The sequence below is a fragment of the Coturnix japonica genome, chromosome Z, assembly GCF_054131305.1.
Source record: "Coturnix japonica strain WE chromosome Z, WE-NBRP24, whole genome shotgun sequence".
Lineage (NCBI taxonomy): Eukaryota > Metazoa > Chordata > Aves > Galliformes > Phasianidae > Coturnix > Coturnix japonica.
Window position 1 is genome coordinate 30727950 of NC_140702.1, and position 22474 is coordinate 30750423.

The following is a 22474-nucleotide window of genomic DNA, read 5'->3' on the forward strand; positions in this document are numbered from 1 at the left end:
TATGATTATATGAAAAAGATGTGCATTAAACAGTTTGCAATTATTCAACAGCTGAAGTATCTAGCCCCTATAATAATGCTACCAGTACATATCATCAGGTAGGAAATGTGGCTTTTACTGTATGAAAGTGGTATAATTATGTTACAACCACAGGCAGACTTTCTTAATCCACTCAAAAATATCAACTGTAGTAAGAAATGTGCATTATTTACCAAATATTTTGCCCTATTTTAAGCCCTACATTAACAGAATAGAGACAATCTCTCAATATATAGATAAAGAAGAGTTGGACAATAAGTCCACATAAATTCTGAGAGGGCTGCCAGTGAAAAAGAATAAAGACATGGGAAATCAAGCAAGCTCAAGCAAGCTTTCCCTCCCCCATTCTTTTAAACTTACAAATGGTTTTCATGTGTCACAGTTTTGGATAAAATCACAGCCTGAAAATTGATTATACCAAGTGTGCAAATATCCAGGGCTTAATTTGCTATATGATAACAACTGAAGGCCCAGCACAGCATCAGGCAAAATACAGGCCCTGTGAAAGTAAAATGCTTTGTCATTGATTCGATACAGCTAGACTTTCACCCCAGAAGACTGGGAAATGTGTTACAGTCATTATAAGAGGGCAAAAAATAAAGCACAAACTTTGTCTACATCCAAATTGGCCAGATTCTAAATAAAGCATAAATAAATTTTATTGAAGCAATTGGAAAGCATCAGTTTGAACACATTTAAACTGATTTATGATTAAACACACATTAAAATCGATTCCTTGACAAATCAAGTTGAATCAATAAACTTAAGGATTAAATTAATCCTAACAAGTCTTTCTAGAGGCAATGTTCTCTCTCCTTCAACTGAATTAAGAAATCTGACTTCAATGATAGTGACTTCATGTGCTAACACTCATATGTTTAAGTATGCATTCATTGTTCAGGGTAGAAAGACACTGATGTGGTGATAAGCCTCTGCAGACGAGGACAAATCAGATCAACATCACATCCCTTCCTTAGACTCCTTATTTTCTTCTCCAGAATAATAATAGCCTGATCTGGTGGGTGGCTAACCTGTCCAGCAAAAGGCAGTTGGAAATGGATGATCTTTAAGATGCTTTCCAGCCCAGATCCTTGTGAGCAACGACTTCCTGAGATGATACCTTCACATATAATCTGCTGTGATTTGTTCCACAAAATTTCAAGTTAACATTTCATTTTGTGGTTAATTTTTCAACATGAAATATTTCCATTGATTTTAATTCCCATCCAGGACACTGATTTCAATCATGAATCACCTGCACTGCATAAATGTAGTAGCCAGCATAAAATTACTGCAGAGCATGAGTAGCATGGCTGCAAGCCTGTCTGCAGGATGCCACTTTCACCATGGAGTCCCACCACGAGCTCAGAGCAGTTCAGCTCAGATCTGGACAGCAGACTAGCAAGGCCTGAATCTACACACTCTTTACCAACAGAATCAAAATCTTAAGTTGGAGACAAATCCTCATAAAAAAAATAAACAAACAGGTTTTTTTCAGCCTTCATCCTAGCCATCGTAGAAGGAAGGCTGCCATACTTGGAGAACACCAGCAGACTGCTGATCTAGTTATTGCAGATCCAGCACTAAAACAAAGGCTTTGGCCTCATCCCATGCATGTGCCTCACCGAAGTTACCTGAAGAGGAGAACTGCAAAATGCATTAGAGAAGGCTGCAGCTGCTTGACAGAGAATGGTTGTTTCTCCAAGATAAGATCATATCATCAAACAACAAATGATCGGGGAATCATAAAATCAATAAGGCTGGAAAAGACCTCCAGCAGTCCACCTGCCAATGGTACTTCCCCACCAAACCATGTTCCTTAGTACAACATCCAAACAATCTAAAGTAAATATCCTTTTAGAGACCATCCTCATAGTGCTTTGAACAATTCCCATGTGTTATTACTTTTTTCTTCCTTTTACTACTTTTCAAGAAAAAGATATCTTTCATGAACCAGACAAAACCCCACCATCCCCCCAAAATACTGTCATGTCAAGCTCTTGATTTTCATTGGAAATGGCACATAACAGGAAGAATGCATGACTTTCTCTCCAGCTATGCTGAACCCTAGGGTGTTGCCAATCATTCCTTTTGTCCAGATTTTCCAGAAGACATGAGAAAAAACCCTCATACCATGAGAAGAAAGTAAATATGAAAGTTTGATACTAAAAGGATTTGAGAAAACAGAGGATTGCAGTGGAAACTGTTGTGCAGTCCTAGCAGCAGAACTAGCAGGTGTATCACTTTAGCTGTACTGCCCATTCCTGCAGGGTGGCATGGGCATTGGCCCTTTCCATAGCATAAGAATTACAGTGGTAGGCAGGATTTATTTCTACACGTTGAGCAAGAAGATGCGTCTGCTGTGCATGTAAAATGATATATGCAAATCATCTGGCTCTTCTACCACATTATTTTACCTCTGTCTTTTCACTCTTCAGGAGAATTAAAATCCAGCTGATTTCACTAATGCTGTTTTCATGGAGTAACATCAGTATTTCTGTTTAGGATCACCCATTTATTCTGTTCATCATGATTCGTATAATAGTCTGAAAGTCCATCCAGCAGATGAAGGACTCTCTTGGGTCTCAAAACACTTCCACTTGTTAGGGTGTCACAATTGCCAAAATATTCCCTGTTAATTGCTCATTGGGATTCTACCAACACACTGAGGACAAGATGAAACTGCAGGAGACCTGGCATGACAGGCATAGAAAAGTCCTCTGATAAACAAATAAAAGGCATATCTAAGCCTCATCCTGGTGGACTGCAACGTGGTTCCAGTCATATGTTCTAGCACTACAGTACTTCCTTCTTCAAAATTTGTCTTACCTTGGTAAACATGTAGTAATAACAGCTATGCAAATGAAAGCCATGAAAGATTGATGGAGGAAGTCAAGAAAGAGCCACAACAGTATGAGAAAGTGACATTGAGAAGAAAGAACATGAGGTATGTTTCCAGTGCATCAGCTGAAATTTAATATCCTGAGTCCCCCTTCTGGCTGCAAAGGGAACGTTGGTAGGAAGCAGCCACACAGAACACCATGATAGCTAAGTAAAATGGAGAAAAGCAACCCAGAAAAGCACTTTAAAAGAGATGCCCAGTGTTTTCACAGTATTACCTGGCTCTGAATCTCAGTCTCTCCACTAAGAGATGTTATAAAACATAGCATGTGTGAAAGAAGTAATAACAATAATAAAAATCCCAGTATTAGTACAGTGAACGTCTATTTTTTTCTTTCACTTTTAATCTTTCAGTCGTTTTTATTGCTTCTGGAAAGAATTTAAAACAGACTTTGAAAGTCATTATTTCCATGTATGATATTTTTGCAGAGTATTTTATCTCACCAGCTTCATGAACATCCAGTAGTAAATGAATACTCCAAGGATTAATTAAAAACAGCATAAAAAAAACTATTTATTTTTCCTGGAACCTCCAGAAGAATCAATCCATTCATGATGGAGTGAGCGGATGTGAACACAAACAGTGTGATAACAGAAGTGTGAAAGGGCCAAAAGCCATTTTCATGGATAGCTCTGAAATAAGTTGGATGTGGACAGAGGAGGACTGAAATCTGGCAAAACAACAACAAAGTGGCAGTCTCCTCTTGTAGTGCTTGGCACCTCCTTCTGCAGGCTTCACAGACCTTTCCAGGACTCACTAAGCACACACCAAACACAACGTCAAACTGCGGAAGCTCATATTTCCATAACAAGAAAGGCAAAATACCTCCAGTTGTTGTCTCCCCTGTCACTTCATCACAATCTTTTTGAGGAAAAGGAAAAAGCGAAGTTTTTCATTTTTTCATTTTCCAGTGCTCATGAGGTGGAATTGTTTTGATAGCAGTGAGAGGTTTGACAGATGTTAATCCCCAGGGCTTCCTTCCCCAGTCTTAAACATAACTGAAATAATCAGAGGAAGCACTGATCTAAACAACAGGTTTTAATAATCTTCTTCCTCTCCGTATTCCATTCTTTTCATAAAAAGAAAAACAAATGAGAAAAAAAAAATTGTTTCAGTTACTACTACAGCCCTCTTACTTGCTATTAGGCATAGCCATTATTCTCAGTTTGGTAACTCTGTTTTCTAATCTGCAAGGATATACTGTCTCTGCCCTCCATTAAGTCAGCTATATAACTGAACATTCAGATAACCACACTATGAGTTCTTCTTCTTATTTTTTTTTAATCTTAGAAAATATTGTATTATCTGAAATATTTTTTATCCAACTGATTATTCTGCAGAAGGATGAAGATTAAAAGACAGAAAGAGAATTCTTAGATGACATTAGCTGAATCTGCTAGATGAATAAGAAAGAAGTAGAAAGTGTATTAAAACATATTTTGCATTCATACTCAACACGCACTAAATAAAGACTGAAAGTGATTTTCTGAGTCACATTTAAGTATGGCCATCGTGTCCTTAAAAAAGAAGAGGCATCTCATTTTCTGATATGGACTGAGAGAGAAAAATGAGGATATTTTGCTGTTTTAACTCTTAATTCAGCAACTTCGTTATAAACAAATTAGTCATCACATTGGAATAGCTAAAAACAAAGAGAACTGAGAAACCTTTCTCAAGTAGTGAAGCGTTCTTAGATCTCAGACAAATGAATTTTCTACACTTTGGCTTCCATGTTGGCAAGACAGTTCATGGGATGGGATAGAAATTCACATAGCCACGGTAATTTTGCACTCAGTCACCACTGGCAGTACATTCATCTAACATTGCCTGCAGAATAGAGTGCCGTAACACAATTTAAACTGGGCAGCAGCAAATCTGACAAAATGAACAGTCCCTGGCGCATGGTAATGACTGCATGTGACCCAGGGAGAGGTAAAGAGAGCATCAGCATCACGTGGGTAGTCTGGCAGAATATACTGTGTCCCTTTTCACGAGGTGCGATGTGAAATATTGTAAGACTGGATAGCTAGGCAGGGAGCTGTCCATCAGAGCTGGAATACAAGAAAATCTCTCTAAGGAAGGCACTCAGGGTGTGGGAGGACATTAAAGCTTAGGAAAAAAAGGCATCGCCCCTAATAGAAGTCACAGCAGGCTCATGATGGAAAAGCTGCACAGGGAGTGTTTGAGGCAAACACACAGAACAAGGAAGAAAAACTTGGCAGAAACTGTCAAAATCAGCATAGTTAGCTCCCCAGCCTCGAAGGTTCCCTTCTGCTCAGACCCAAAAGCCTCATCATGAAATGACATGAGCTGTGTGATGTGCAGCTGAGTGACTGCTCAACTCTCCCACACGCCCTGGGGAACGCTGCCAGAAGGGTTCTCCGCAGAAATAAACCAAACCAGCACATCCAGTTTTGGACTCCACTGCCAGCCATTCTCCCTGCAGTCTGCCTGACCTTCAGCAGGGCTTTCCCACTGCCTCACACAAAGCATGTCTCTTCCACTCCTGACACACACGCCAGCCCCTCAGCTCTCCACTGGCATGGGTAAGGCACACACAAGATTTGGCATGGTGTGGCCTGACCCAGGGGGATCGAGGCCTGTGTAAGAGGTTAATCAGGATTACGTGAAGGTGTGTGTTTTGCCTGTGTTAATTAAATCCAATAAAACATCAAAGCAAACACTTCCATTCAGAGCTTGGGTGGCTTTAGTTTGCTTTGCCTTGATTCGCTGCAGAGCAGATCAGCTCAGAGCCCCGACCAGGAATCATCAGCTCCAGGTTTTCCCAAAGATGAACTAATTCACTCTAAACCTGGATGTTTTGAGCCCTGGCCTGGACCAGCTGTAGGGCTGAGCACCTGGAGGGTTTGTGCACAGCAACCACTGAGCTGTAAATTCACAGTTTAGTCGAACAATTTGCTCTCGTAGACAAGCCATGGCTTCGACTTAAAAGCTCAGTCAGCTAAATCCCCCTCTTCAGTTCTTACTCGAAGTTGCTGAGGCTCTGCTGTGGCCTGTGACGCACTGCGCGGGTTCTGGCTCTGAGCTCTAAAACAATTAGTCTGGGGAAATTAAATGGTGCTTTCAGCGCACCTGCGGCTGGCTGCTCTCCCGGCCTGACAGCAGGGCCTCTCCCACACAGGCATTTGCAGGAGCAGCCTGCAGTGCCCAGGCCAGGCTCTCCCAGAAAGCTGTCAAGGGGGATGGCGATGTTACTCATGCAGTCACATGGAACCACTGGTTTGGGGGAAACAAAAGGAAAAAGATATAAAGAGAGAAAAAAAATGAAAAAAAAAAGAAAGAAAGAAAAAAAGAAAAAAGGGAAAAAGGGGCTGCTCCTGAGAGTCTCTCCTTAGAAGACTTATATTTTAAACAGGCAACAGCTAATATCAAGGGGGAACAGATACATTACCAACAAGTCATTTCCAAGCAGCTAATAACTGTTTCCCTACCCACCAGATCCTAGGATGCATTTTCAGGTTTGAACATAACGTATACATTGTAAATAGCGGAAACATCTGGGGTTTATTATAACACCACTTTGCTAGCCTTGGGCATTGTACAACTCCCGCAGGCCACGGTTCACCCTTGACCTGCCAAACACGATTACTGTACTCAGGCAACTTCCCCTGCTCCACAGCTGCTCTCCTCTCCCTCCCCTCCGTCAATACTCATTACCGCTGTCATTACAGCTACCATCTTAGAGCAGCCAGTCAAAAACTTGGGTTGCCATGGTCACCACATGGCAACAGCATGGCTACGAAGGCAGGGAAGAGATGATGAGGATGACCAGTGAAGTCATCTTGCCTGCTGACCCCGGAGGAAGGAGATCTACACTCTGTCATCTGCAGGAGCAGCCTTCTGCTTCCACCCCAAGGCCAGATTCCTTCCCTGTCATACTCATTCCACTCCCATCACAGCTTTGCCATGCCTCAGTCTCCCTCCCTTCCAAATCGCCAGTCTCCCACTGAGCCAAAATGGACCCTTTCCCTCCCCTCACTCTTCCTGCACCCCCATTTCTCAGCTGTGTCTTGCTTCCCAAAGTCTCTCTTCTCTCCCTCCCTCCTTCCTTGTTCTTCCCTTGCATCTTGACATCCAGCTTTACAAATCCTCAACTGTCAATTCCCCATACGCACTTCTCTACCACATCTCCTCTCTTCTTGAACACATTCTCAAGCTGCCTTCTCCCTGCAACTCCTCAGTGTCATGCCACAGCAGAGCTGTGGGTTGGGGCTCTCTTTTCCCTTGGGGACTCAGGTGGGGAGGGAGAATCATCTCAAGCTTAGCACCAAGTGGCATTCTAGGGCTGCCTGGACAATGCTGGACAGCAAAACTTTATTTGAACTAACTCGAAGTGTTAATCTGTGTTCTTCAGTTAAACTACAGTGCATGGGTGGTAAAAATAAAATGATGCTAATTGTAGTCAGTTTAGAGCTAGATTAAAAATAATAAAAATATCCAAGTGGTGATTGAATACGGCTTGGTGAATGCACTTTAAAAGCTCATCTGGATGAGCTTTCCAGGTGTCCCTGCACAACCAGGCTTCTCACTGCAGGCACTTGCCTTCCAAACATGCATGAGCAGTGCCATTACTGCCTCCAGCCAATCCTTCCTGCTGGATGCCTGAGCATGGGGGCAAGAGAGCATGGCTCAGTTCTGCTGCTCAGAAACACTGCCCAAACTAATATACAACCTGTGCTTCCAACAGCTCCGTCCACTTGAGAACCAGGAACAAACCCAGCTACCTCACAGCTACACCCCAACTTGCGAGGCACAGAAATGTAAAATTGTTCCTATAAACCTACTGTTACAAGAAACCTCTTCAAGAGGTAACATCCATTCTGGCAGCAGCATTTGCAGAGCACTATCTATCAAAGATAGATAGCCACCACTCCTCCACCCCTCACCTTTATGATTTAAGCCTCTTGATCGATGATGTATAAACCCTGGTACTGTACCAATGAGTTCCAGTGCTGGTACTGTATGGGGACAGCACCTTGACTCCCTCCCTGTTCTGCAAGGTAAAGGAGAGGAGCAAATTTCTGAAAAAAAAAAAAAGCATCTGAAATGTACTGCCTATTTAAAGTTTCATGAACCACAATGCTGCTAAAACCCTCAGTGTTAGGAATAATGGCATGTAGCTTTGTCCTTTCCCTTCCCCCCCCCCCCCCCCCCCCCCTATAAATTTGTTAAGTTCAATCTACTGATCAATTTAAACATCATCCTGGAATTATGCTACCGTAAAACAAATCTGCATTTAGAGAATAAATGGAATTGATTCTCTTCTGGAGCACAAGGCCTTCTTAAATGACGTATTTAAATATAAACCCCAATCCCTCTCTGAAGAAGCACCTGGTAATTCACTTTTTGGATCAAATTGCATCTCCACAAAAACTTTATGACCTCATATGGTCTTTCCACCCCCACATTCCTCCCTAGAAACGTTATGTACAGCATGATCCAGGCAAGGTAGTTTGTTAGAAATATAGATGGTGGTGCTGGGGAAAGTGATGCAGCAAGCACCAGAGCACCGAGAACATGAGAAACGGGCAGCTGCTGGAGGATGGGCTCTATGAGTTGCTGATGTATTAATTCCTGGTCAAGTGCATATCTTACATTCCTGCTTGACAAATTCTCCACGCCCAATTTTTTTCCCTTCTCAAGCACATACTCATTCCACACTCCATCCCCAAGCATGTTCCAGCACCCAACTATCCTGACCAAAAGCTGGGCTAGCCTGGCATCCCATCTGCAGTGATGGCTGATAGTGAGTGTCAGGGAAGAGATAAAAGAAGAAAATTACAGAATCACAGAATGCCCAGAGTTGGAAGGGACCTCAAGGATCACGAATCTCCAACCCTCCTGCCATAGGCAGGGCTACCAAACTCCAGATTTAATACAAGACCAAGCTGCCCAGGGCCCCATCCAACCTGGTCTCAAACACCGCCATAGATGGAGCATCCACAACCTCTCTGGGCAGCCCATTCCAGCACCTCACCACTCTCACAGTAAAGAACTTCCCCCAGACATCCAGCCTAAATCTTCCCTCCTTCAACTTAAAACCATTCCCCCTAGTCCTGCTGTTATCTACCCTTTCAAAGAGTTGACTCCCCTCCTGTTTATAGGCTCCCTTTAGGTACTGAAAGGCTGCAATGAGGTCATCCTGCAGCTTCTTTCCTCCAGGCTGAACAAGAACAGCTCCCTCAGACTGTCTTTGCAGGGAGGTGCTCCAGCCCTCTGATCATCTTTGTGGCCTTCCTCTGGACCTTCTCCAACAGCTCCCTGTCTTTCTTGTATTGAGGGCCCCAGACCTGGACGCAGTACTCCAGATAGGGCCTCACAAGGGCAGAGTAGAGAGGGGCAATCACCTCTCTGTCCCTGCTCTTCTGATGAAGCCCAGGACACCATTTGCTTTTAGAGCTGCAAGAGCACACTGCTGGCTCATGTTAAGTTTTTCATCCACCAGGACCCCCAGGTCTTTGTCTGCAGGGCTACTCTCAAGGACTGCTCTTTTCAGTCTGTATATATACCTGGGATTCCTCCAGCCCAAGTTCAAAACCTTGCACTTTGCTGTGTTGAACCTCAAATCACAGAACAAATCAGGCGGTGATATACTTGACTGTGGCAAGGTCCTCCAGGTCCTTACCAGGAGGAGCTATTGCTGGACATACTCAATAGCCTTTGTGGTGAGAGGCAGATGTGCAAGCTGCCTCTCTCCCTTCCTGGTTGGACGCTGGGGGAACCTGGCACAGATAAATAGGTGTTTCACCCAAGCAGAGATTGAAGACCTCAGGCAGTGTTACTGTAGCTAGCACTGCCCTGCTGACGGTCAAGAGGAGTGTGTGCAAATACCGTCAGGATAATCCTGTCTTACCTTTTTTATCTTATCTACTTGCTAGCTAGAACTATAGCTCACCACAGTGTTATGAATGGAAACAGCCTTGCTAACAAACTAGTTCTTAATCTCTCAAGTTGTTGCTTATCCCTCAGCTGCAAAGCAATTTACAGCTTTTATTTATGCTTGGGTTCTTTGGGATTGATTGGAAATGGAGTGTCTTTTCCCATGCAACTGAGAGCAAGAAAAATTGTGGAACACATCATGACACAAGATGATCCTGCATCTGCCTGGTATTTCTTTCATGTGTAATGGGAGTCACTAACCAACTACAGCTTTAAAAATAATATATCAAAGGGAACCCACTACACTCAACATTTCAGCACTTCCCTGCTGAATGCATGGTGGGGAGATTCCTGCTTTTCTATGAAAAGCTCGATTCCTAACACTATCAAAAGAATACATGCTTGTTCCTCTCAGAAACTGTAACACAGAAGTGAGAGTTATTTGGGAAAATGCACTGCTTTCTCACAGCAGCTACAAGTTCTGTTCTTTAAAGGCAGCAGTGCTTTCCAACTCTGTGCCATCCAGCTGTTGACACATTTCACAGGACCACTCCCTGAGGGGGGCTGGTCCAGAAGCTCCAGAGTTTTATGGAACGACAAGTTAAAAATGGCTTAGAAAAGAAGACTTTTCTTTCAATGACACTTCACCACTGGAGGAATTCACTGATGTAATATAACCCTAGAAGCCCTCAAACTTTCTGAAAATTAACTCCTCTCTTGCTGCAGTCATGAGAGTGTGTATGTGTGTGTCTACACAAGCCTGCATATATGTTTGCACTAATCTTATTCTGGAGTAACTCTAAAGGGAAAAAAAAATGCTTTCATTTTCTTTCTGCCAAAGCTACATAGATGAGAGTGGAATGGTTAAAAGAGAGCAATCCTTTGAGATAAAAAGGATAAGATAAAAAAGATTCAGACACACCTAGAGATACACTGGCTCCTGACCTCATGGGCTGGCTGTGTTAAACTTTAGCCCTAGAAGAAAATTTTCAATATTTAATTCAATTGTCTTTCTTTCCCTATCATCTTGAGGCTAACAGATGTGATCCAGTGCAGTGTTTTAATTTCTTCCAAATACTATTTTTGCAGGACAGAAGTCCATTTGTTATTCTCAGTTTACATATTTTGCAGTGCCACTGACTGCATTTTCACTGCGCTCCTTTCGGGATTTGCTGAAGTACACCCAGGAGGTTCAGAATCCACAGATACCCATGCATGCTGAGAGAAGAAGAAATCTAACTGTAGGCATGCTACCTTCTGCTCTCACACAGCCCTAGCTACCTCCACTTATCTGAATGCTTAAGCAAGTTCTGAGATTGAGCTCTGCAAACAGTCTCCCTGGTTTTCAAGGAGTTTCATACATTCCTGACAGGTTTACTAGCTTGCAAGCAAGAAGGACAATCAGGTTCCTTGCAAGACTTTACTGTGCCCAGGACAAGCAGATGTATGAACACAGTCAATCCACCACTACCTATAATAAGTAATAATGTTTTGAGCCACTGTTCTATGGACTGTGTTCCCCTTTCAATTGCACAGATGCTTTTGCTACAGCTGGCATCTAGTCTTTGCCCTGCCTATGGCTTTCCTCTGCCAGCTGATGGAAGCAGTTTTTCCTCTGAAAGTGCAACTAAAAATCAGTGGCAACTTTTATTTCAACCTGTCCCATGCATTCAGGTTCCTGGAATGCATTTAAGAAGAGCTGCCTGCACTAAAGCACGCTGGCATCAGAATCCATTATTTGCCACTTACACACACAGTACAAGGGCTCTCCAAAGCACATATGTTCTTTGTAGCTCAGAAATGGGGAAACTCTGACAGTGGTCTGCCTTGTGATCCTACATCTGATGTCACTGGAGACTGCAAAGTGACTAAATGTCCTGGGACCATGGGAAGGAGAGCTACACTTCAACTCAAATGTTGCTATAAATCAGGGAACCCTCTGGGCTACTCCATCTCAGGGTGGAGATGGCAGAGCATGAACAGCCACCATGTCAAAGCATTGAGCAGCTTTCAGTACTGGAGAGAGTCTACCAGAAATGTATAGCTTCACATCTCCAAGTCTGAAAAATACCTTGGATAGGAACTATCCAGAGATATCCAGACTTGATGGATTACTTCAGCTTTGATGACGCAAGCAAAGTTGAATTAAAGGAAAGCCACTGATGTCTAGTCTGAACCATGAGAAACATTCACAATTCACCCTGGGACTCAGCCATCCTCTACTGTCCTCAGTGTCCTGGGAATTTCTCTTGAGCAATTTCTCCCAAGATGAACCAGTGTCACTGGCAGCAGTGCAATTATTTCCATACCATTATGAAAAAATGCTGAGATTAAGCTACTACCTTTTAGAAACAATACTCTTTTCCTGTGGCCAATGGGGAAGATGGCGTTTCCTTAGTACCAGGCTCTGCCTTCATTCTGCTGCTAGGTACAGCTTCAACTGTAAACAAGAAACTAGACATACTCTGCCTGGGGACTTGAGGTAATCTGATTATTGTCAGTGGCTTTTGCTATTCATGTGTGATCTGGAGAACGGATGGGGCAGAAAGCAGTCAGAGGATAAGAGGAAGAACACTAGTAGTTCTGAGCATTCACTTCCAGCTTTGTGGAACAGACATAAGCTACAAGAGAGACCTTACTGGAGAAATGCTGATCATTTTGTGGAAGGATGGGCCATGACTCTCTGCCCAGGCTCCTCACCCAAATGGTCTTCACTGTAAAACTGCGGATGGAGTGCAGTGAGAGGCATTCTTGCCTACAGATGGGAGAAATAATAAAGGAAAAGGAAGGAGGAGTGGGCCAGAGTTAAAAAGGGTATTTATCTGTCTTAAGTAGCTCCATATGAATTTATTTAGAAAAGAAACTTTTTTTCCCCACTTATTCATTGAAATAGTTTTCCAGTTTCTGACCCTGACAATACTTCACGTGGCCAAGCAAAGTTGTGCTAAGCCTCAGCTTCAGTTCTGCTGACAACTGACTACTTTTCTCCATAGTCTCTGTTGCCATCTATTATTTGATCCTAGCCTTTTGCACACTTGCACCACCTCCTCAAGTGCCATACACAACGCTGAAGAGAAAAATCATTCTTCAAAACAAAATACATCAACAACAAAAACATGAAGCCAGGATCGCTGGAAACTACAAAGTTAAGCCTGCCAATAATTTGTGCAGAAAGTCGAACCAGAGACCTGTCAAACGCAGGAAACCTCACCCATACAGTCTGCATTCATGCCAGAGCTTTTGGTTGAGGTATAGCACATAAAAGATATCAATCCCAGCCTCAGATTCTATGAGTGACAGAGTATTTCCCACATGCCCAGGCAAGTATTTCCAATGTAGAAATGCCTTCTGTTTTTTGTTTTGTTTTGTTTTGTTTGCTTTTCCAGTGCTTTTTACCTGGCCTTACTGGTGTGCTGGCAGCTCCATTCATTCTCTGCAGCTCCCACTGTTTTTAGTTTCCTTTATACCTCTGCATCTCCAGTCCACTCTTTCCAAGAACAGGTCCAACCAGAAACATGTTTTCATGTTAGCTACCATCTTCAAAAGTAACTTCTTTTGAGATAAAAATGACACTGCTGATATGGTTCACAGGGTGAGACATGGGATGCTGGCAACCATATGATTCACTGCAGAAATGCAGCACAAGGTGGGTGGGGGGAGGGGGGGGGGGAACAACAACAAAACAAGAAGAAGAACAACAAGAAAGAAGCCACTGGCAACCCAAGGCAGCCCTAGAACACCAATTTTTACAGGTCATATTATTCCCACTGAAATACTGTTCCGTGTGACCAGTGCCACTGCAATAGACAGTGCCCTCCAGAAACTGGGAAAAGAATCTTTCCATGTGCCAAAAAACAGAATGTGAGATGAGTCTGTGTTTTCAGTGTGTTCTTATCTCTAGAATGGTCACACATCAGGAAACATGGTGGTTTGTGGAAAGAGGTTAGAGTCAGAACTGGGAGACTCGGTTTCTGCTCTGGAACCAAACTGATGTGGTGCGGCTTTGAGCATGCAGGTTCCTGGGCAAGGGGAGCATGTTCTCAACTGAGCTCATTTCAGTGATGGGAGTTTGAAGGGTGCAGACTTCAGGTAAACCTCAAAGCACTACAATGACACAATACCAGTTTAACTTGGCACAATTCAAGGATACATGTGAAGAAGTACTCATGGAATTAACTGGCTCTATTCCAATTATAATGCAATAACTCAGAGTAGCTTTCAGTATTGCTTCATATACAAGTGCAATACATTGTCAGAATAAGATCTTTTTTTCTTTTTTTTTCTTTTTTCTTTTCTTTCCCCTCTACATTTGGAGTCCAGTGGATGTCTCCAAAGGGAAACTAAAGACTCTGTCACTGTAGAAGCCAAAAATCCTGATAAAATTCACACAAGCCCACACATGCACAAATGCGTAATCTCCGAGCACTGGATTCAAAATCTAACTCTTCTGGCAGTAGCTGCAGTGGGAACAACCTCTATCAATCACCTGTGCAAGTGGATGTTACCAGGACTCTGTTTAGTCATCTCAAGTATGCATTCATGCTTCTGTAACTGTCTTCAAAGGGATTAACCATTAGCCATAAGACATGGCATGTGGTTGACTCAGGGGTGAAATGAAAGCTGTTAATGCAGAAGAAAGCCATTGAGCAAGGCTCAGCCTGAGTCCAAGTGCTGAATGCCAAGCCCCAACTGCTTGACCTGGATTCCCCCTGCTTACAGAGGTGGAAGGACCATCAGCTCATAAAACCTGAGAAACAGATGCACAGGGAAAATGAGGAAAGATTCCCAAATGAACTTTCACAACTAGACTAATATCACTCTCTTAATCTCTGACCTGTGAAGCTGATAGGCTCTATCAGAACTAGGAGGACTCAAGCTGTCCACAGTAAACAAAGTTGGCCTGTTTCTCCCCAAATCTAATGCTCTCAAAGAAATGACACAGGTAGAAATGCAAATACAGACACAAGCAGTGTTCTATGTACAACTAAACTACCAGCAGTTACTTCAGCTGTGGTTTGTGTTGAATCTGCTAAATCTCTCTGTTGCTGCCTTAACGTTCCTTTTATGTGTTTTGTTTTGTTTTTTGGTTTTTTCTCCATTATGGGAAGTTAAGCATAAAGAAAGGATGGAAAGAAGGAAATGTGGAAGGCTGGATGGAAAGGGGTTAAGAGTTGGAAGGAAAAGGAGGGATGGAGAAGAGAAGAAAGAAGAAAGCAGTGATAGAAAAAAAGAAAGAAGGAAGAAAACGACACATCAAAGAAGAACTAACAGAGACACGGACAGAGTGGACAAATGGATGGAAGGGAGGAAGAGAGTAAAGAAGAGGAGAAAGAAAAACGAGGAAAGAAGGAATGAAGGGAAGAAGAAAGGGAGGGACACACAGACTTGCTCTCCAGGCTGCCATCCTCTCATAGCCCCCCGTTACTGTTCAAGGCGCCCACAGACAGACGACTGCCTCCCCCGCACAAGCGCGGCTCCCGCACGGCACGGCACCCCCGGCTCCCCGCGCGGAGCAGCGCGCTCCCGCCGCACCCTCTCGCGGCCGCCGCCGGCAGCGGCACCACCCGATCTCTGCTCCGGGACGCAGGGGGCTCCCTTTCCCCCAGTTCGCTATAAGTTTGGTCATCGTTATTATTTTTTAGGCAGCGTTGACACAGACGTGCATCGCTCAAAGGCACCCTGAGAAAGCAACGAGGTGCGTTTCCTTTCCTCACCGCGCCTCTTCTTCCTGCCTACAAATCCCAACACGGGCACCCTCAGTCTTCCAACACAGGTCTTTCACCGCGAGCTTTCTGGGGCTGTAACACGATCTCCACCCCCCTGCAGCCACCCAGGGTACTTGCGGGAGCGACCGAGGGTTAACTGAAAGACTTCAAGCACATTGTGGCAGTCCTTTGTACAGCTAGAATGACTCACGCAAAATATTGACACTTGGTTTGTTTTCTTGTATCATAACGGAACACGATAAACTATCAGTACTGTTAAAGGCACATTCACTCTTGTTACTTTTGGAGTGTTAACAAAACACTGATTTGGTAAGAATTCATAGCATTTCCAGAGCTTCTGACACTCTGCAAGATGATTGTTCTTAGCTGTTTTGCTCTTGGTTGTAAGTACCTGCCCCAGAGGACTATCGGATGCTTAGGGACAGATTACAAGGAGGAGACGGGGGAGGGAGATGGCTGCAAGAAAATTTTCCACAGTTTGGCACTTTGCTCTCCTTTCTTTCAGAGCCACAAATCGCCACTGAGGTGCCTAAAGCTTAAACTCCTGTCCAAGGATGCTCAGCAGCTCTGTGATTTTTGTGGCTCCCCCAAACAGTGCTGAAAAAGTCTTCTAACAAATTAATTATGTTGCCCCCCCCCCCACCCCCCCACTTTTTTTCCCCATGAGAGCTGCCTCAACCTGTTTTGTTATTCTTTTCATTTACAGCTAGTACACTTCCAGAAATCCAAGAAGAGAAGCCCACAATTGTGAAGAGTTGAATTTCAGCTTTGCCAAGCATTGATGTTCTAAAATCTCCACATAGCATAGCAGATCTTGGCATTTCTATACCAAAGATAATAATTTTGTTTAGCCTTACCCAGCCACCAATATTTGCACAAAGTTCACAACGGTTTCTGTATCCATTTGACACTGGGAATGTCCTTCTATACACAAGTAGTATTGACTGGACAACGGTACTGTTATGTCCTCACAATTTTATTTGCATTCCCATGGCTACGGTCAAGTAGTACTTGTAGTGTTAAGTCAAAAAAGGTTGAATGGTGACTAATCTCATTTATTCACAAAACATGAACATACTCACATGCTTTTTAAAGGATTCATTCTCAAAATTGCTCTGAAGATTGTGTGGAATGTTTGGAGCATTCAGCCACTGCACACAGGTGGAGAGGCTTTCCTCTCAGAAAAATGTACAGGCATACCAGTAGAGCCTAAATACTTTGGCTTGGAAACACCAGGAGAAGTTGCCATACCTTCCAACAATGGTTTTCATCTAGAATTGGACAGCTTTTACCAGAAACCACAGCTCTCATGCCACCTCCAGGGCTCTTGTCTTTGGTTCCTGCTAAAACCTTGACCTGCTTCCTGACCCCTCTTTATGAATGCTGAGTATCAATTTAAATTTAGCAACTCTTGGATTAAGCTATGAGTTCTCCCAGCCAAGCCCTGAACTACACCATGGTCCTCAGTCTGACCAATGCCATTTTTTCCTCCACCAACTAAGCCTGCAAACAGGATGAAGTCAAAGGTGATGCTCAGCTGCACCCATCTCATCTGAACTTGCTAATTATTCCATTGTGCAGTTGCAAAAGTCCAGCATTTCATCCAACACCACATTAAATTTCTCACCAAGAGGTACTTATTTTCAGTGCCAGCGACCCTGATCTCCATCTGCTGGGCTCCATAAACACAGATGGGTTCAGAACCATATTTCTGAGGTCACCTCACTGAAAAGATGACTGGGACTCATCTATGCTGCTCATCCTTCTTCCCCATATCAAATCTGTCTTTCTGGACTGGCTGCTTACAGACCTCTGCTACTCCTGCCATTGCTGCTTGAACAAAAGAGTGGCCAGCACAACCCAGAGTCAGCTGCTCAATCTTTACGCCCATCAAAGCGTTCTTCTCTAGAATAGCTCATGGCCTTCATTCTCTTTCCACTCAAGCCCTGTAGCCTCTTTAAAATGCTTGACAAGGAGGCTGGACAGCCATGAGCTGGTGCACCACATAGTTTACCAACACACATGTCTTCCACAGAGGGATCTTCCCTAGACTGATTCTTTTCTCTCACCTCATTGGCACCCCTTTATGGGGTCCAACACTGAGATCAGTCTGTCAAGACTCAAGAGCTGATGTGGTTGGATATGAGGAAACTTTCTTCTGATGCAGTGGCACAGGCTGCATGGGGAGGCAGTAGAGTCACCATCCCTGGAGGTGTTCAGAAACCATGTGGATGTGGCACTGAGAGATGTGGTTGGTGAGCATGGCAGGGGTGGGCTGCTGGTTGGACTTGGTGACCTCAGCAATGTTACCCAACATTAATGATTCTGTGATTCTGTGGTGGGCCAAATCCCAGACTCCTGACAAGTGCTGTAACAGCACTCTGAGCTCGGAGCAGTGCCTTGATGAAGGCAGGTCTGGAGGCTGCACACCACAATTTCAGCTTCCCTGCATGGGGTTTCTCTGCCATGCCATTTCAAGTACACTAACAGTGCCCTGCGAAACCATGCTGGTAGATCTGTTGAGCCTGTCTGCACACTCAGTTGGCACAGCACATCGGTGAAATCATCTGGAGAAAAGCTGCAAGCTTCTGTCAATTCTTAATACTCCCTCCTCGGTTTTCCACTCCCTGTACTTACCATGTCCTGGACTGCCCTGCTGAAGGAAGATATGATCACTTTGGACTTCATGCAAACAATCAATTTGTTCAAGACCATTTGAAGTGAGGGGGAAAATGTTCTTTTACATAATTTTAGTGACTAAGAAACCATAGCAACATGGGCCTCCCCAAGCTTTTGTTACCAAGCCCAGAGCCCAGATTCTACCTGGGCAATAGAAAACAAGAAAGTGATTTTTTTTTTCTGTGCTGCCACTGTGTAGCCAAGCAGTGCAGGCCAAACCTGCTTATACTTTTTGGTTTTTTTAAATGCTCTAATTAGGCATCTTCTCTAACAGTAATTCTGGAGCTCCCTGATTATTTGTCAGAGAATGTAGCAAAAAGACACCTTTTTTTTTTGTTTTGTTTTGTTTCATTTTGTTTTGTTTCATTTTGTTTTGTTTTGTTTTGTTTTTTTAATAATAAAGCTGATTCTTAAGCTTGTGTCTATTTTCCAGTAAACCAATGCTTCTTGACAAGACAATGAAGGAAAACGTGAAATAAGCCAATTAAGCCTACTGAAGCTACAATCAGGATAACAGCCACAAACAAAACAAAAAGTTCTAGAACTGTTAAGGACTTCAGTACTAATGCACAAATCATAAAGCTTAGCTGTAAGGTGCTGCTTTTTCAAATAGAAGGAAGCCCATGAGTGGAGGAGGTAAACTACTGATGGAGCAGGATGCAGCACAGAAAACAATGCTTTCTGATCTACTTCTATTTAAGAAAGCAGGTCACTAAAAAATAAAACTGTTCTATTACTTCTTGAACTGCATATCCTAAGTACATTCGTTGATAATAAGGTGCCTAATTTTTCCCTGTAAAATGGTATTAGTGAAAAGGACAAATCTACCAGTCGGGATATCTTCGTATCACTCTCAGTACACAGTGTGAGTCAATGTGTGTAGCCCAGTTATTAATTTGAGCTCTAATGTGCTTGATCAGAGAGAAAAGAAGCCAGATGCTTGAAATGCATAACTTCTGCCCTATTACATTTTCCATTAACAAATCTTTACAGTCTTTCTCTTCTGAAGAACTAGTTCATTTTCTAAGCTTCCCCAAAACAGAATATATCCTCAAATGAGAGGGTAGATATGACTTATAAATGCAACACCATCAGCATGACATTATTTCATTCTGAGTCAAATGTACAGAGATGTCTTACTCTGTATTTCAATCTCCTCATTAGATACTGTACCTGCAATCACTGCACATGGATTAGCAACACACGCAAATTACCGCACACACTCATCTCAGAAGGAGTGGGATTTTAATTACATAAGGTAGAAGAATGCTCAGTTCTTGCCCACACAGGAAACTTTTGACTAGTAATGTCAGGTATGGATAGAGGCGGGTACTCTTTCATACCAGCAGAAACATTCTGGCACTTTGGAAAACTGAGTTAAACACTCGCCAGAAAATTAGACTCTTTCTGCTTAAAACACTGTCCCACTTTGGCTTGGCAGTATGCAAGCTCTTAGGACTTTTAGCAAAGCCTGAGAACCCAGTGTTTCAGGCAAAACACTTTCCATGACAGACATGCTCAGACCACAGCACCTGAGATAAATGCAAATATACAAACTCCAGGTGATAAATGCCAACACATCCTCCAAATTCTTATTACTCTGATTTCCCTATGAAGTCCCCAAACCTCTGTCTAGTTCAGAGTCAGGCTGGCTGGGCTGCCCAATGATAGCCCCTATGGTTTGGCAGCTCTTTCTTATGCTTCCCACTGGCTGGCACAAGTGCCCAACCCAAGGCAGCTGCATCTCCTGCCCCAGCCACCAGAGACTGTCCGTGTCTTTCATGCATGCAGCAGCCCTGCTCTGCTGTAGACAGTAAGCTGCCCACAGAGCAGAGAGCACTCCTACAAGAATGGGATGGTACATGGTCAGACCCTGAGGTGTGCACAGTCAGAAGTTTACCTCCCTCACATTCCCTTGACGGAGATTTCCTGTCATAAATCCTCCAGCATGTTACTGTCTTCGTGTTTTCTATGTCAACCACAAAAACAAACAGAAAACCCCAAACACCACAAATAGCCCAGCTGTCACTGATAAGTTTGCCAGAGGTTTTAATGCTGCAAGAGACAGACTCCTAACAGAGTGAGAGAGAGACTGTAAGAAGGTCAAATGAAGAGTTTGTCCCCAGCTTGGTGGACCAACGGAAAACTTCCCTGCTCTACCCCCAGTTTTTCATTTACATCCATTGCTGAGCAGAAGCTGGGTGAATGGGGTGGGATACTGGGGGAAGGGATGTCTGTCTCTGAAAAGGTACAGAGGAGAGGATGCAGAGAAAGGTTTTAAAGATTACTATCCCAAAGGGATACCTGCTGCATCTGAATCACACACATCCTCCCTGAGGACTGATGATTAAAGCCTAGAGCTGCATCACATTGGCCATGATGCACTAAGCAGAATTAACTCAGGTATATTTAAAGAAATTGGCCCCATGGGGCTTTCTGTTTCTCCATTTAGTGGAATAAAAAAGCAAATAAACAGCCAAATCAGGCAACTGACTCTGCTCTTTTAAAATAATTTTCCACCAGCAACAGCAGTCTAACAAAAAACTCCAGGCACATGTTGCTGCTGCAAAAACTCTCTCTACGCATGCGCTTCCAAAGCTTTCTGATAAACCAGGTGGCATAGCATGAGCACTTTAGGAAAAGCATCATGTACTTGCACAGCGCTCAGGAGTCTTCACCTTGACTGAGGTGTCTGGTCGACAGAAATACATAACTACAGCAAGTGAGGCGGCTCACATGGCTGCAACCCTGCCTTTGGGTAGGTCCACAGAGTCCCGAGCCTGTGGACACCTACAATGAGGGTCTTAATGGCATGAACTCTTGCATGTAATACGGAAGAGGCATAAGACAAACAACACGTGCTGCTAAACGAGCAAAAGGTCCTCTCTGATCATCCTTGAGTAAATAGCTGCGAGTTTAAACAAAATACCCGGCACGAAAGTTTGCCATCTGTTCAACTCAGCTAAGTGATTCCTGGGGAAAGAAAGGGAGAGAAAACGCGTTTTGTAATGGGAGATGTGCACGACCACCACCACCGGGGAGAAAAAGAAAAAAAAAAAAAAAAGAAAAAAGAAAAAAGAAAAAAAAAAACAACTAAGGAAGAAAGAAAAAAGCAATAAAGAAATAAAAGAGAAGAAGAGCAACAGCTGGCTGAGAGCCGCTCAGAGTTCTGGAGTCGGCGGGAGGGAGGGCTGCAGACCGGCCCCGCTCGGGCAGCCGAGTAGCTCCGGCCACGCCGCTCCGCGGACAGCCCCCGGCGGGTTGGGCCAGGCCGGGAGCCGGGACAGCAGAGCCCGCTGCGATCGGCCCCACGTCTGCGGGAAGAGCGCTGTGGTTCCGCGCAGGCGGCCCCCGCACCTGCCGAGAGCTTACCTGTGGAGGAGCCGGGCGCTTCGCCCTCCTCCGTGGGAGCGGGCTTCTTGCCGGGCCCTTTGCTTTTCTTCCCCTTCCTGCCTTTGCCGTCTTTCTTCTTCTCGGCCATCGCAGCTCCGGGCGGCCCCGCGCTCCCCGCGGTCGCCGCGGCCGTCCCCGCGGCCGTCCCCTCCGCCGCCGCCGCCGCCGTCGACTCTCGGAGCGCCCGCGGCTCCAGCATCGCTCTCGCCCGCTGCCTCCGCCTGGGACTTGGAGCAACGAGTTCCTTGGAAGTTTTTGGAAACTCCTCTCCGGCCCTTTTTTTTTTTCCTTTCACACCCCCCACCTCCCCGCTCCTCCACCCCCTTTTTTTTTTTTTTTTTTTTCCCTCCTTTCTTTCCTATTGACAATAATAATAATAATAAACTCCAGCCCACTTACACACCCCCTCGGCACACGCCGCTCTAATGCCCGCCCCGGGCACTACACGCTTGCTCTCGGGAGGAGCCTGCACGGCCCCAGCCCCGGGGAGGGCGCAGGCACGGCGGTCCCGGCGGGGCAGGGCAGGGCAGGACGGGGCGGGGGTCGGAGGCGAGTGCTGCAGCCCGGGGCCGCCCCGCCGGCCGGCAGAGCCCCGTGCTCGCCGTGAAGGCGGGCGGCTTTGCCGGCAGGCGACCTGCGGCAGGTCCGGAGGAGAGGCGGGGGCCTCGCGGGGAGGCGCGGGGCGGGGAGAGCGAAAGGCGGGTGCAGCTGCGGTGAGTCCTCAGGGTGCTTGCGTGCTCCCATTACGCACCTGCTTAAGCTGTAGCTTCCTGCGGGGTTTAGAGGCGGTGCCACCCCCCGGCTGCGGCGGATGCTCGGGGAAAAGGGGATTTGC

At 44.7% G+C, this 22474-nt stretch overlaps 1 protein-coding gene across 6 annotated transcripts in view; it reads right to left on the reverse strand.

The window, feature by feature from the left end:
* NRG1 (neuregulin 1) overlaps positions 1-22096 on the reverse strand; it is a 170371-nt gene extending 148275 nt beyond the window's left edge. For all 6 annotated transcript variants that reach the window (XM_085528921.1, XM_085528920.1, XM_085528919.1 and 3 more), the window contains exon 1: positions 21619-22096. In XM_085528921.1, coding sequence (XP_085385047.1) covers positions 21619-21838 — 220 coding nt within the window. In that variant the 5' untranslated portion in view covers positions 21839-22096. The remainder of the gene's footprint in view (positions 1-21618) is intronic.
* Positions 22097-22474: the final 378 nt, after the last annotated feature.